Below are 14,424 nucleotides of genomic sequence, written 5' to 3'. Positions count from 1 at the left end.
GGAACACAGATCGGAACTATCGCGTGTGTCGGGTGCCGCTCTCGTAACTGTAATTTCCCGCCTTCGTGTTTTCCTTCGGCCGAAGGGCGGGGGGGTCAAAGGATGATGTATTTCGTCACTACCGGGGGAGGAGCAAACCAGCTCTTGATAGGGCGCCGACGAGGGTGGGTGGGCCTAATTGAGCCTTCTTCCACGGCGATTGGTCTGTTGGTTTTCATTTAACGATGAGGTTTGACGACGTTTGAGGGGGGGGAAGCGTAGCGTGAGGAATTCTGTTGGGCCGCGGATTGGTGGGCGTGTGTCACGTGCAGGTGGCTCCTTGGAGCAAACGGGAGCTGCTTTGAATCCGGGAACGGGAGGGGCTGTTGAAGGAGAAGCGGCGGGGGTTTTCTTGAGCGCGCGGGCGGGCGGCTGCGTGACTCTCCGGGGCGGTAAGAAGGTGAGGCTGAGGAACTGTAACGGTGTCAACTGAGACTGTTTGCGAGAATTATGGTGAGCCTAAAGGAAGAGGGTTTCAAGGATCACTTCTGACACAGAAACAAGGATGATCAATAGAGCTTCGTTGTGCAAATGTCCTAAAACTCTTGGAATTTTAGAAGTGGGATAAAATACGTTAAAAATGGAGAGAACTCTCGTATTTGTGCTCTTCGGTTATAATGAGGACAGAATATAACTTTAAAAAAAAATAAATATGATCGTTTTACAGGTAGTCCTCGATTTATGACCACAAGGGAGCCCCGCATTTCTGTTGAGACGTTTGTTAAGTGAATTTTGCCCCATTTTGTTTTTTCTTGCCTCGGTTGTTAAGTGAATCACTGCAGTTGATGAAGTTAAATACCCCGGTTAAGTGAATCGGGCTTCCCCATTGATTTTGCTTGCCAGGAGGTCGCAAAAGGGGATCACAGAATCTTGGGACACAGCAACGGTCATCAATAGGAATCGGTTGCCAAGGATCTGACTTTTGATCTCATAATCATGGGGATGCTGGAAAGGTCATAATGGTGAAAAAACAAGTCAGTCACTTTTTTTCAGTGCCATTGTAACTTTGAATGGTCACTAAATGAACTCTTGTAAGTCGAGGACTACATGTATATGGAAAACTCAACCAGCTAGATCAGAGCTGTTGTTCCTCGTGAGAATTCTATGCAATGAGTATTTTGTTTGAACAGTCCTGGCTGTAGACTGACATGGTGTGGCAGCAAATTCATAAGCTTGGTAAGAATTGGATCAGAACATTCCTAATATACAGGCTAAATTTGCAAGATTCTGTTTGCAATACCCAATCTCAATTTTAAAAAATTAGTCGCCCTATGGAGTTGATTTCCTATTCCATTCTTCTAGTGGGGCAGTCACTATCAATTTTATGTCATTCCAAATTCTGATTAAATTGGTGAAAGAGAGTCAAATACGCTTTTAAAGATTTCACTTGATTCTCAGGGAAATGCAAGTAGACAGGAAAAAGAAAAAAAGGTATAAACTACTCCAAAGTGATTCCTGATGGGTTATATCTACCATTAGCCCTAGAAATTGAATCCCATATATTCTGAGAAATAGTATTAAAGAATTCTGGTATGAAAACTTGCGGAGAGTGTGCATGTTCTGGAAAGAGCAGTGATAAGCGCAAAATGTAATGATATTTCTTTGCTCAAATATAGAAAAAGGATTGGAAAAGCAACATTTGCACATCTGCTCCACTCTGATGCCTCTGCCGGTGGCATTGCAGTCCCGCCTAGCCAGGCGAGGCCTGCTAAAGCATGTAGAACCTGGTAAGTACGGGGGGGGGATTAGGAGGAAGATAACTTGTATAGGCTGTCTACAAACCAAGGATGAGCATCAGGGATAGTTCCCAGGAACTAGAGCTGGTTAGCTCCCAAGTCATTTTTGGCTCTCTAAAATTGGTATCCATTCTAGATTGTGCAATTTTGCCACCTGTGGACGCCGTCTTTTTTTTTCAAGCCTGATCCTGTTTCTTTCCACATAAGAGCCAGAAGAGGAAATAATTGCAGAAGATTATGATGATGATCACGTTGATTATGAAGCCACAAGAATGGAGAACCTGCCACCAAACTGGTACAAAGTCATTGACCCTGTTTGGTAAGCATATAGTGAGTGCTCAGTATGTCCTGCTAATGATTTCTATCAGAGTGTTTTTAGCCCGTGCTCACAGGATTCGTACTACTATTCATTGGTGCCCAATCAGGGAGATGTTTCTGGTTCTGTTAGCTCAGGACTGTCAAACTCCCGGCCTGTAGGCCGGATGCGTCATGCGCTGGCCACGCCCACACCCGGTTTAGCAAAGGAGAAAAAAGTCCTGATATGTCATGTGACGTCACTGTGACGACATGAGTTTGACACCCCTGTGTTAGCTGATCTCTGAAAGGAGGAAAGATTTGGTGGTTCTGGAAGGCTACCATGTGCTGCCTAGCCATCACTGAGTTGGCAAAGTTTTTATTATTTTTCATATCTCTGGTCCAGCAGAGTATTATTACTATGACATATATGTTTCCAAACCTAGAGACTTGGGGTACATACAGTATGAATATAATAGGATATAAAAGCAAAAATCAATTAATATAAAGTGGAAGTAACTAGATGCCTTTCTGAAAAGTTAAGGTTTTATGGCTCTCTGAAGAACACTGAAAAAAGAAAGTCCAGTCGATATTACCGAGTAAGCTGTTTGTTATGTTTACATGATAGATGGTGTTTATTAGGTTGGGGGGGGGGGGAATATTCTGTGTCTGAAAATTTTGATTATGTTATCTAGATTGGAGTCAGAATATTATACCAACCTATGAATTGTGTTAACCATGATGATGATGATCATCATGTGTCATGAATTTGGAGTTGACTCAGTGATCACATAAATAAGTTTTCTCTAGGATAATCTTTCTCCAGCTTGGTCCTTCAGGTTTTCCTGAATGAAGGGTGAATGATGCACCCATTACTGCTGTAAATGAGTCTGGTTCAGCTTGCTGCTGATCATTCTCTGCTTCCTCCCACCTTTGCCAACATTGTAGACTTTTCAAGAGAGCTAGGCCATTGCATAAGGTGACCAAAATATGATCATTCACGCGATAAGTGAAAATTCTGAATTGATACATTATTTGATTTGTTTTCTTAACTATCTATTCTGCTGCTTAAAATTCCAACTGTTGCTTTCATAGCATATCATAGGGAAATCATTGCCTGTGTCATTTGGATCTTTCTAGAATCTGAATATTTTTGATCTTTCTCAGAATCTGAATATCTTTGCAGCTATTCTACCAAGCGCTAGGCTGCAGCTTATTTCTTGAATGCCTGATAGTAGTTGAAAGCTAGTCCTAAAAGCAACACTCAATTGTGAGCAGGGAATTGTGGAAAAAAAACATTGGGATATCAGTCTAACAAAATAAAGTCAGTTTTCTGACATTAAATGCCAGTGTTTTTTTTGCAAAAAGTGTTGAGAATACATTTCAGTGTTTTTGGAGAATGGGGGAATTTTGGGTTTGGATCTATTGCTATTGGCTCTAGAAGTAACAAATATAGTTCTCTTCTGCTTGTAGCTGCCTCCCTTATTATTGGAACTTAGAAAGTGATCTGGTTTCATGGCTCTCGCCTAATGATCCCAACTCTGTAGTGACCAAAGCAGCCAAGAAGTTGAAGAACAACTTAGGTAAGAATGTTTTGTTTTATATAGTGTTTTGGGTGTAATTATAGATCATAATAGGAAAACTATAAATTGGTTTTAAATGAATAGGGGAATTAATCTCCGGAAGCACAGAAAATTTGATCTGGCCTCTGGTGAGAATGAATGTATGCCTAAGGCTACAAAGTGGGGATGGACAACCTATGGCCTCTGAATACCCCTTCTGCACTGGCATTTTTATTTTGGCTGTTCTTAAACAAAAATGTACAGAAGTAGTAAGTATATACAGGTAGTCCTCAGAGACCACAATTGGAACCAACTCGTTAAATAAAGTGGTTCACTTTGTGGGTCACTAAGTGAAACCATGAGTGTTGGTATGATTCCCCCCTCTATTTTTAAAGGAAAAAGAAACTCTAGATCTCTTTTGGATTGAAACTGAGTGGTGCATTTTTCCATCACTTTGAGGTGGGAAAACATTCAACTGTAATATCAGAAGTAAAAAGCTATCTAATATCTTGAAATATACCAGATTCTCCCACTGTATTTGTTGCCAGCAAAGTGAACCACAGTTTTTCTTTCTTTCTTTCTTTCTTTCTTTCTTTCTCTCTCTCTCTCTCTCTCTCTCTCTCTCTCTCTCTCTCTCTCTCCCTCCCTCCCTCCCTCCCTCCCTCCCTCCCTCCCTCCCTCCCTCCATCAAAACATGGGGACATACAGAAGATATATGCAGTCATGAAGAGAGGTGATAATGGAAGTGTGGGGTTAATTACTAGCAATTTGATTTGGAGTCATTTAACAGATAATACTTGATTTTGTGAAAAAGGATAGCTTCATCTATTCTCTGCCACAGTTGCTTGTTGCATCACAGCAAGTAGTCAGTGGGCAATCTTATATAAAAGAAATAGTTGATTGTATTTGCAGTGTTCATCAGCAGTGAAAAGCTATTAAAACTGTCTCAATGACCATCTCTCCCTTTCTTTCTTTTTTTTTTATTTAAAAAGTTTTACAAATACATTTTCTCCCCAATTTCCCCCCCAAAAACCCCCATACCCTCCCTAGCCCTCCCCTTTTCCCCCCAGGACTTCCACAGAATTAAATCCTAATTGAAAAATACATTTTATAAAGCTTAAACCCCTCCACCCCCTATATACTATTTATACCTTCATAAAACTCAATTAATTTGTCCCTACATAATACATTCATTCAGCTAAAAGCTATCTGATATTTCCTAGTTTGATATTTATTCTGCACATAATCTATCCACTTTTTCCACTCCCATACATAAGTCTCTTGAGTTCGGTTTTTTAAATATGCTGAGATCTTCGCCATCTCTGCAAAACTGGCCATCTTCAAAGTCCATTCTTCAATAGTGGGCATAGCTTCATTTTTCCAATATTGACCTATCAGTAATCTCGCTGCTGTCACCATATACAATATCAGCTTTGTTTCGCCCAATGTAAAACCCTTGACTATACCCAATAAAAACAATTGTGGAGAGAACTGAAGTTTTTTCTTCAAAACATTTTGCATAACCCACCAAATTTTTATCCAAAAAGCCTTCACTTTCTTACAAGTCCACCACATATGATAATATGTGGCATCTAAGCAATCACATCTCCAGCATTTTGGTTGAACGTTAGGGTACATACACGATAATTTCTTAGGATCTAAATGCCACCTATAAAACATTTTATAAAAATTTTCCCTCAAATTCTGCGACTATGTAAATTTAACATTCTGGGCCCATATTTTTTCCCATGTTTCCAACATCACTGTTCTGCAAAATTTTGTGCCCACTTTATCATACAATTTTTAACCAGCTCAGTTTCCGAATCTCTTTCTAACAAAACATTATAAACCCTCTTAATATGCATTGGACCTTTCTCTTTTATATGTCTAACCAATTCTTCTTCATACATCATTATACCAGTTTTTTGATCTTCTTTCCATCTCAGTTGAAGTTGATTATACTGTAGCCAAGTTAAATTAATCCCTTCTTCCAACAGTGTTTCTAATGTCTTTAGTTGCCATCTGCCCCCATCCATAAAAAGAACTTCTTTGTATAAAACCCCCCCGAGTGACATTATATTTGTATTCCACATGATATGACCAAGATCCAGCCATAACAGTATTTTGTAATCCCATTTGAATCGATGCTTCTTCCAGACTCTCATCAAAGAGTTCCTAAGTATGTGGCTCTTGAATACTTTATCCACTTTATTCTCATAGAATAAATATGCATGCCAACCAAATTCAAGATCATGGCTTTCTATATTCAATATTCCAGTCTTTATCCTTCCAAACCAGTCACTTGCTTGCGTCAAAGCTGCTGCTTCATAGTACAGTTGTAGATTTGGAAGTTTAAGGCCTCCCCTTTCTGGAGCATCTTGCATTATTTTCAGCTTGACTCTCGGCTTTTTCTCATTCCAAACAAACTTATTCAATCCATTTTGCCATTCTCTCAATTGCTTATCACTTTTAAGCACTGGAATCATTTGAAACAAAAAAAGAAATCTAGGCAAAACGTTCATCTTAACTGCTGCTATTCTTCCAAGCAGCGACAGCTGCAGTTTTTTCCAAGTTTCCATATCCTTTTGTACCTCTCGCCACAACACCTCATAATTATTTTGAAATAATTTTATATTTGAATCTGCAACTTGAACTCCTAAATATTTAACTTTTGATACTATTTCAAAGCCTGCCTTGCTTTCAAGCTCCTGCTTCCGATCTTGTGTCATATTTTTAACAATCATCTTAGTCTTTTTCTGGTTCAGTCTAAATCCTGATATCATACCATATTCTTTTATAATGTCTTTCATCTGAATTATTGATTCCATCGGCTGTGTTAGGGTAACAACCAGATCATCTGCAAATGCCCTGGTCCTGTAATCCTCATGCCTAATAGCTATGCCATGTAATGAGTTTGAGTCCTGTATTGTATTCAACAAGACTTCTAATGTTAGAATAAATAACAATGGGGATAGCGGACAACCTTGTCTTGTTCCTTTTTCAATACTAAAATTTGTAGTCAGACTTCCATTAATAATAATTTGTGCCGTTTGCTGTTGATAAATTGCTGAAACCGCCTGTATAAACTGATCCCCAAAGTCCATTTTTCTCAGAGTCTTTAATAGAAAGTTCCAATCCACTCTATCAAAGGCCTTCTCCGCATCCAAAAACACCAGCACTGCAGATATCTGTTTATTCTTCTCAAGATAGTCCAATAAGTTTATTATTTGCCTTACATTATCCTTCATGTATCTGCCTTCTATAAATCCTACTTGGTCATGATGAATCACCTCTTGAATAACTGGCATTAATCTGTTGGCTAATACTTTTGCAAAAATTTTATAATCATTGTTCAGAAGAGATATTGGTCTATAATTCTCAGGTTTTTTAAGACCTGCTTGCTCTTTCGGTATCAGTGATATATAAGCTGCTTTCCATGAAGGAGGTATTTTACCCCCTTGTTGTATACTACAAAATAAGTCTTTAAGATGTTCAATCATTTCTGCTTGTAAAGTTTTATAGTACACTGCAGTTAAGCCATCCGTCCCTGGTACTTTGGCTATTTTCAGTTGTTTAATTGCAGCAATAATCTCCTCAGCTATAATTGGTTGACTCATTCTTTCCTTTTGATCACTAGAAATTTTTATAACTCTTTTTTCTTCTAAATATTTATCTATAAGTCCAGTCTTTATTTCATCTTTAGCATATAATTTAATATAATAATCTAAAAAAGCTTCTTTGATTAATTTTTGTTGAAAAATTTCCTTCCCTCCAATGTCAATACTACCAATAACCCGTGTGCTCTGACGCTTCCTCAATGTGTAAGCCAGCCATCTGCCCGGTTTATTAGCATTGCAAAATGTATTATGTTTCGCAAATTGTAAGTTAATTGCTGTTTGCTCCGCCATAAGCATATGAAATTGATCTTTCAAAAGTTTTATAGCTCCTCGTATTCTTTCATCTGTTGGGTTCTTTATAAGTAGCTGTTCTTTCTTCTTTATCTCTGCTTCCATTTCCAATCTTTTCTTTTGTCGGTTTAATCTATGTTTAGAGTTCATATGAATGAGTACCCCCCTCATATATGCCTTACTCGCATCCCACACAATTTCAATAGGGGTACCCTTATTCAAATTCATTTCAAAAAATTCTTTCATTTGCTTTTTAAGTTCATTTACATTTTTTTCGTATCTAAACAAATTTTCATTTACTCTCCATGATCTTCTCTCAATCTTTCCCATTTCAATTTCTATCCATACCGGGCTATGGTCGGTTAGAGTCCTTGGGAAAATCTTTGTTTTTTTTGTTTTTACAAGTAAGTCAGATGATAATAAAATAAAATCAATCCTAGAGAAGGATCTGTGCCTGTCTGAGAAAAAAGTAAAGTCCAAGTCTTTTGGGTTATGTATTCTCCAAATATCTTTTAATTCCAAATCTTCTTTCATATCAAAAAAAATCTGTGGCAATCCTTGACTTTGCCATACTCTTTTTATCTATTTTGGGATCAATTACTCCATTCCAATCTCCCATAATTAAAATAGATCTATAGTCCCATTGTAGTATTTTAGAATACAATGTTTTATAAAAATTTTCTTGTTGTTGGTTAGGAGCATAGATTCCAATCACCAAAACTAGACCATTTTCTGTATAAAGTTCAATTGCTATAAACCTCCCAGAATCATCTGCTTCTATAATTTTAGATGATAGTCTTTTATTTATGTAAATCACTACTCCATTCTTTTTTTCCGAACTAGAAGCTATGAATTGCGTTCCTAATCTAGAATTTATTAAATATTTTTGATCTTGTATTCGAATATGAGTTTCTTGTAAGCAAATAATATCATTGTTAAACTGTTTCAGATAATTAAATAATTTCCTCCTCTTCTGTGGTGAGTTTAGTCCATTCACATTCCAAGATAAAAACTTAATTGTCATCTGGAACCTCTTGAAGCGATAGGAACATTTGCTGAAGACTTTCTTCCAGGTTGGTAATCTTCGGCTTAGCTCCCCCCATGGCTTCACGTGCTTGTGTACCCTTAGCTCCCTTCTTGTCTTGTTGTGGCTTGGACCTCTCCTGTTGTTGTTTTTCTTTAAATTACTTATAAACTGCTCGAGTTATACGCTGATCTTTAGCTTCAGACATCCGGGCCAGGTCCAAAGCCACTTCTCTTGTATTTGTGGGTACTCCAAATACAGGTTCCAGAGGGAGATCTAACAAAGGCTCATCTAGAAATCCCCCTGTAGCTCCCTGCATTTCCATTGCCTCCCGCTCCATCTGTTTGCACTGCTCCTCAGTCTCTTGTTCAAACTGCTTCTCCTTATCACTCTCCTTTATGTCCAACACTGAAGATGTGCGTGGGGATATTGTGCCTGTTTTTTTTAAAAATTGCAGAATAAAATTCTTCCGCTTTCTCAACTGTATTCAATCTATACCTTTCTCCTTCATACTTCAATATTATGCCAGTTGGGGCATCCCATCTGAATGGGATTTGCTGTTTCTTTAGTTCAGACACTAAAAATCCAAAATCCTTTCTATCTTTTAACATCTTAGGTGGCAACTCTTTGTAAACTCCAATTTCTCTTCCATCCACTTGCACAGTAGAAACAAAGGACCTTTGCAGAATATCATTTCTTATTCTTCTATCTGTGAAATATATCACCACATCTCTAGGCAATTGTCTTTGTTTAGCCACCCAGGAATTCACTCTGTAAGCTTTATCCATCTTACAAGAAATCTCTTCAGGACTGGTCTTTAACATCACAGCTAAGGCATCAGCACAAATCCTTCTCAAATCTTCTCTGATATCCTCTTTTATTCCTCTAAGTCTTATAGCAAATTCCATAGACCTAAATTGCATCATTGTCAGCTCATTTTCCATCCTTTGCATTTTATTATCAACATTAAAAATTTTATGGTCTGCCTCCTTCATTTTAGCATCCATTTCAGATTTATATTCCTCTACTTTTTTATCAGTTTGCACAACTGCAGCTGAGAGACCAGTCACCACTGTCATTAACTTTTTAGTCACCTTGTCATATTTTTCTTGAACCACCTCTTTGATTTCTTTGATCTCCTGCTTAATTTCCTGTTGAGATTTTTTAAACTTCTCATCCATATTTTCATCTTGCCTCATCAAAGCCTGGGCAATAAACTCTTTCAAGCTTTCAAGATCAAACTCCTTTCTCTGACTCTGCTGGCTAGAAGGCTGTTGTTGCGGCTTATGCATGGGGGATCCCCCTCTGCCGCCTTCATATCTTGCTTAGGCTGTTTAGAAGCCATTCTGCCACGTAGCCTAACTTTTTCAAAAAAGGAGGTCCTTTTTTCCCTTCTTCCTCCACAAAATCCTCTAAGAAATTCCCCCAGGTTTGATCAAATTAGAGATAAAGTTAAGTCAGAGTCAAGCTTGCTTATTTTTAAGAAAGAATTTTGTCTTTTCTCTTCAGTTGTTACAAGCAGTGAGACTTTGTAGCATGTTAAAGTAACTATGCAAATCCACTTTCGCTTTCAGCATTCCCCTGCGCTGAAGCCAGGCGCCATTTTCAGGAAACTTTCAATCTCTCACTTAAGTTTAATCACAGGGCTAGCACAGCACAGCACAAATACTTGCGGTTTTGAGGTTCAAGTCCCGGTTTCACCCTGTTCAATTAGGAAGTTTTCTTTATTTTCACTTATAAGGATGGTCACGCCGTCTTGTTCTACAAAGTAGAATCGTCCCCGAGGTCCGGAGCTTTGGCGGGCTGGAAAGGGAGCCTCGCCTGTTTCCTCCCCCAGAAGCAAAAGAAAGCAATCTGGGGGCTTCACAGGGGCTCAACCTAATCTCGCTGGCTCTCCTCACAATTCCTCTTGGATTTGGAGTTTTCCAAGCCGCTTCTCCCTCTCGAAGCGGCTCTTTACAGACGGCGGGGCTGGCGGTCTAAAAAACCGTCTGGCGACGACGAAGACCAAACCAGAAGTCCCCCATCTCTCCCTTTCTTTAACAAGGAGCTGTGCATGCTGCTGTTTTGGTACTTAACTTGTTTTGGAGCTGTTAAGGTGGTGTTAGGTGGCCACTGAGTCTGCTTCTTATGGGCAATTCAGTTTTCAAAAAGATTTCCAAAACAGGGGGAATCTATTTACAGGTTGTCCTCATTTAGTGACTGCCTTATTTAGCAACAGCGATGAAAAAGTAACTTTATTACCAGTACTAGCATTTACAACCTTCAGAAGTTTGTAAAGCAAAGCAAAGCTGAAGCAAGATCATACAGAAAGTTGCGGGTTTGTGTAGCACTTAAGCACCACTTAAGCTGTTGGTTCCAATTGTGGTCTCTAGCCAAGGACTACCTGTATATGCTGGAGCCCAGTATCTACTTACATACATTACTGTTTAAGAACAAAAAGAAAAAAGAAAAACGACAGTGCAGAAGAAAAAGGCAAGTGGTAGGCTATCGCAAAACTAAAACTAAAATATTCATCTCCTTTAGATGCTGAAAGCAAAACAGAACGCTTCCATGATAAGATCGAGCGGGAAGAGGTGAAGGAACGTCGCTATCACCGGCGGGAAGAACTGGCCCCCTACCCTAAGAGCAAAAAGGGTAAGAGTAGATGCCCTACCCTGAGCTCCCAAAGGTGCTTTGGCTAGCAGCATACAGTGTCTCTTCCTGGAGGAATGGGTTTCTCTTAGCCCCAAAGTGGTTATCAAAGTCTGGCATCCCTCTTGTCTCTCTTCTACAGCAAGCCGAAAGGATGAAGAACTTGATCCCATGGACCCCAGTGCTTACTCAGATGCTCCTCGGTGAGTCTGCTCAGTAGAAAGCTCCCCCTGCTAAAGCCAAGTATCATTGCAGAAAGACGGCTAAATTGGCAGATCAGCAGTAGGCCCTGACAAATGTTTCCAATTTCAGGATTGAAAGAGACAACAGGAAGTATGGTTTTTTTTAAAAAAAAATTGTGAGTAGCTCCCTGCTGGATCTTAAAGAGATTTCACTAATCAGAAATAATTTTTGAACTATATCTTTCATTGCTCAGATTTGATATATTAGGGCAGTTTTGTGTGTTCCAGTTGTCTGCTGGAATTATTAATGAGATGCATTCAGGCATTTTAAATTATCCATTCTATATTTTAGACTTTTCTAACATCTTTACATAAATTATGCCAAAGCGTAACTTGTATGATCTATAGGGACTAAAAACTTGCTTTTTCTATGAAAAAAATGGATTATAAGGAAATGAAATTCTATCCCTGTAACTACATGATTTCATTTTCTCAGACTTATACCGATCAGATGCTCAAGTGTTGGTGCCATAAGTTGGTGTCTTATGGTGTTCGTGGCATTTTAAAAGTCACCGAGGACTTCGGGCTGCTTTAGGAGCTGAGAACTATGTAGGAGAGTGGGTGCAGTGGGGTAGGACCAAGGCTAGATGAAGTTAGAAAACAGAGGCAAAGTCAGAAGGGCCAGTGGCAGGATCGGAGAGCAGCCAATGACACCAACCTTGTTTCTGCATCTTTCCTACCTCTCAAGGGGAACCTGGTCCACGGGCCTGCCCAAGCGAAATGAAGCCAAGACTGGTGCAGATACCACAGCTGCTGGCCCACTCTTCCAGCAGCGCCCTTATCCAAGCCCTGGGGCAGTCTTACGTGCGAACGCAGAAGCTTCTCGAGCCAAACAGCAGGACTGAGATGCCCACACCTCCTTTTATCCCTGAATGAATGAATGTTAAGTTCTGAAAGGCTCGCTGCAAGAGCAGGACTCCCTCTGGATGACAGACTGGGCCAGCGGTAGTCTTTCCAAATCTGTACTACAACTCTGGCATGTCAGCGGTAAGAGAGGCTGATTTTTATGGTTCAGCGGCTTCCGAAAAGCTGCAAAGTTCCCAATATCTTTGGGGCTTTCAGGAGACAGTGTTTCCCCACAGAAGAGGTTTTACATGTTTGACCTGCTGACTTCTGCAGGGGACAGTCTCCTCGCCAGTCTCCATCTCCTTCTCCCATCCCACTTTGAATTTCTAAAAAAAAAAAAGTTGAGAGAAAACCCGCTTCGGTTTTTCCCATATAACAATTTTGATTCGCTTATAATATTTGCATAGCATAAAGAAAAACGTTTGCAGACAGGTTTGTAGAGCCTGGTCAGTGAGGACCAGCCAAGGCAAGGAGGTGGAAGCCAGCGCACCTTCCCACCCTCTCCTCCCCCAGCTCAGAGTAGCTATAAGACACACAGCTCTTTGATTCTGCTTAAATGATCAGGTGACACCTGGGCTTGCTTGCTTTAGAAATCTGTATTGTTTTTACAAGAATAAATAAAATATACAAAGCTGCCTAGTGAGTATACTTAAAATATAACACATTAGTTCCATACTGCCTTTATAATGCAATTAATACTTGATACGATGCTACAGTTCTGCATAAATATATGGCTGGGATAGGGAGTAAAAAGAAATACTGTCTCTCCCTTTGTACTGGAGAGGGAAAGGCTCAGTGCACTAAGAGAAACGGAAATGGAAAGCAAGGAGAAGTCAATATGTTGTCTTCTTTTTGGTCTCCAAGGTCTGGATTTGCCCAGGCCAGACTTTTGCCGGCTCAGCTACCGAAAGCAATGTAAAGTGAAGCCATGGAATTTAGACTGGGTTAGTCTCTGCTACAGATTCTCAGGTGGAATAGGAGCAAAGTCAAAGCCTTAGACAAGTTACAACTCTTCTGATAATGTCTGTCATTCAGAACAGAATGGTGGTTTGGAATCAATCTCAGTTCACAAGAATTGGGGGCCAAGGGTGGTTCACACATGATTATTTCTGAATTCACTCATACTGCCACATAGGACCATTCTGTAATTAGCATTAATATCACAAGTTTTTGACCTTACACAATTTGCTGTGTCCCCCACCCCACCCCAGCTGCATTGTAAACAAAACAAAATTAGGGAAGGAGAAAGAAAAAAGTCCAGGCCTGAAGTTGGTCCTTAGTGTTGCAATTTGTAACAGACTTCTGGCAGAATTTGGCAAACACTAGGAACAAACCTTAGAATTCAAATTGCACACCAGACTACTGAGACAATCAATTAAGGGTACAGCTTCATTAAAAAAAAAAAATTGGCTCTAATAGCTCCTTTACTCCTCTGGGAAGATATAACTGATCATCTAAATCAGGGGTGTCAAACTTGTGTTGTAATGTGATGTATTGTGACTTTTTTCCCCTTTGCTAAACTGGGCGTGGGTGTGGCCAGCGCGTGACGTATCCGGCCTTTGGGCCGCGAGTTTGACAGCCCTGATCTAAATGAACCATTAATTGCTATTGGAGCCCCTATGGTTCAGCTCTGTACTTGAGGCAGATCTTAATGGGATACCAAGTTTAGCTTGGTAAAGTGCATCAGGCAACCAAAAGGCACATCTGAGATAATTAGTCCCGTCTTTCCTGTGCAGCCAGTGCCGTGAATTGTTCTGCATCTTGTAAGCGCAGGCAGAAGATTTCGTTAATCTAGAAAAGCATCACAGCTGAAATGCTGCTGAAGTCTTCGGTGGCGCTTTCTCTGCTGCTTTAAGAACCTTTTTCTTTATCTGAGACCCTGAAAAAAAGCAAAAGAATGGTTGAGCTCAGTTGGGCACAGGACCTGGAGATTTTGTCAACTCTTAGGATATCCCATCTGCCACTAAGCAAATTACTTATACTCGCTTTCCCCAATCTGGATATTGATTCACTGATCTAGAGCAGTGGTCCCCAACCTTTTTATCGCCGCGGCCCGCTGAGCGCGCGCAGGGGTGGGGGCACAGCCCAGGAGCTTTTGCGCACGGCCCATTGCGCACGGCCCAGGAGCTTTTGCGCACG

The 14,424-nt window shown here is 40.0% G+C and overlaps 1 protein-coding gene across 2 annotated transcripts; it reads left to right on the top strand.

Moving 5' to 3' along the window:
- The first annotated feature begins 304 nt into the window (after positions 1–304).
- PQBP1 (polyglutamine binding protein 1) lies at positions 305–12,912 on the top strand. Of its 2 annotated transcripts, none has more exons than XM_070938085.1 (7): positions 305–439; positions 1,656–1,766; positions 1,983–2,094; positions 3,543–3,652; positions 11,090–11,200; positions 11,340–11,400; positions 12,128–12,912. In XM_070938085.1, the coding sequence occupies exons 2-7, from the start codon at positions 1,700–1,702 to the stop codon at positions 12,282–12,284; spliced, it is 618 nt and encodes a 205-aa protein (XP_070794186.1). In that variant the 5' UTR covers positions 305–439; positions 1,656–1,699; the 3' UTR covers positions 12,285–12,912. The 2 variants fall into 2 exon arrangements, with proteins under 2 accessions (XP_070794186.1, XP_070794185.1); XM_070938084.1 differs by having other exon boundaries at positions 305–492.
- The last annotated feature ends 1,512 nt before the right edge of the window (positions 12,913–14,424 follow it).

The sequence above is a fragment of the Pituophis catenifer genome, unplaced genomic scaffold, assembly GCF_029215685.1.
Source record: "Pituophis catenifer annectens isolate HBS135680 unplaced genomic scaffold, rPitCat1.0.hap2 SCAF_2, whole genome shotgun sequence".
NCBI lineage: Eukaryota > Metazoa > Chordata > Lepidosauria > Squamata > Colubridae > Pituophis > Pituophis catenifer.
Note: the sequence above shows the minus strand (reverse complement) of the source record. Positions and strands in the feature narration are given on the sequence as shown.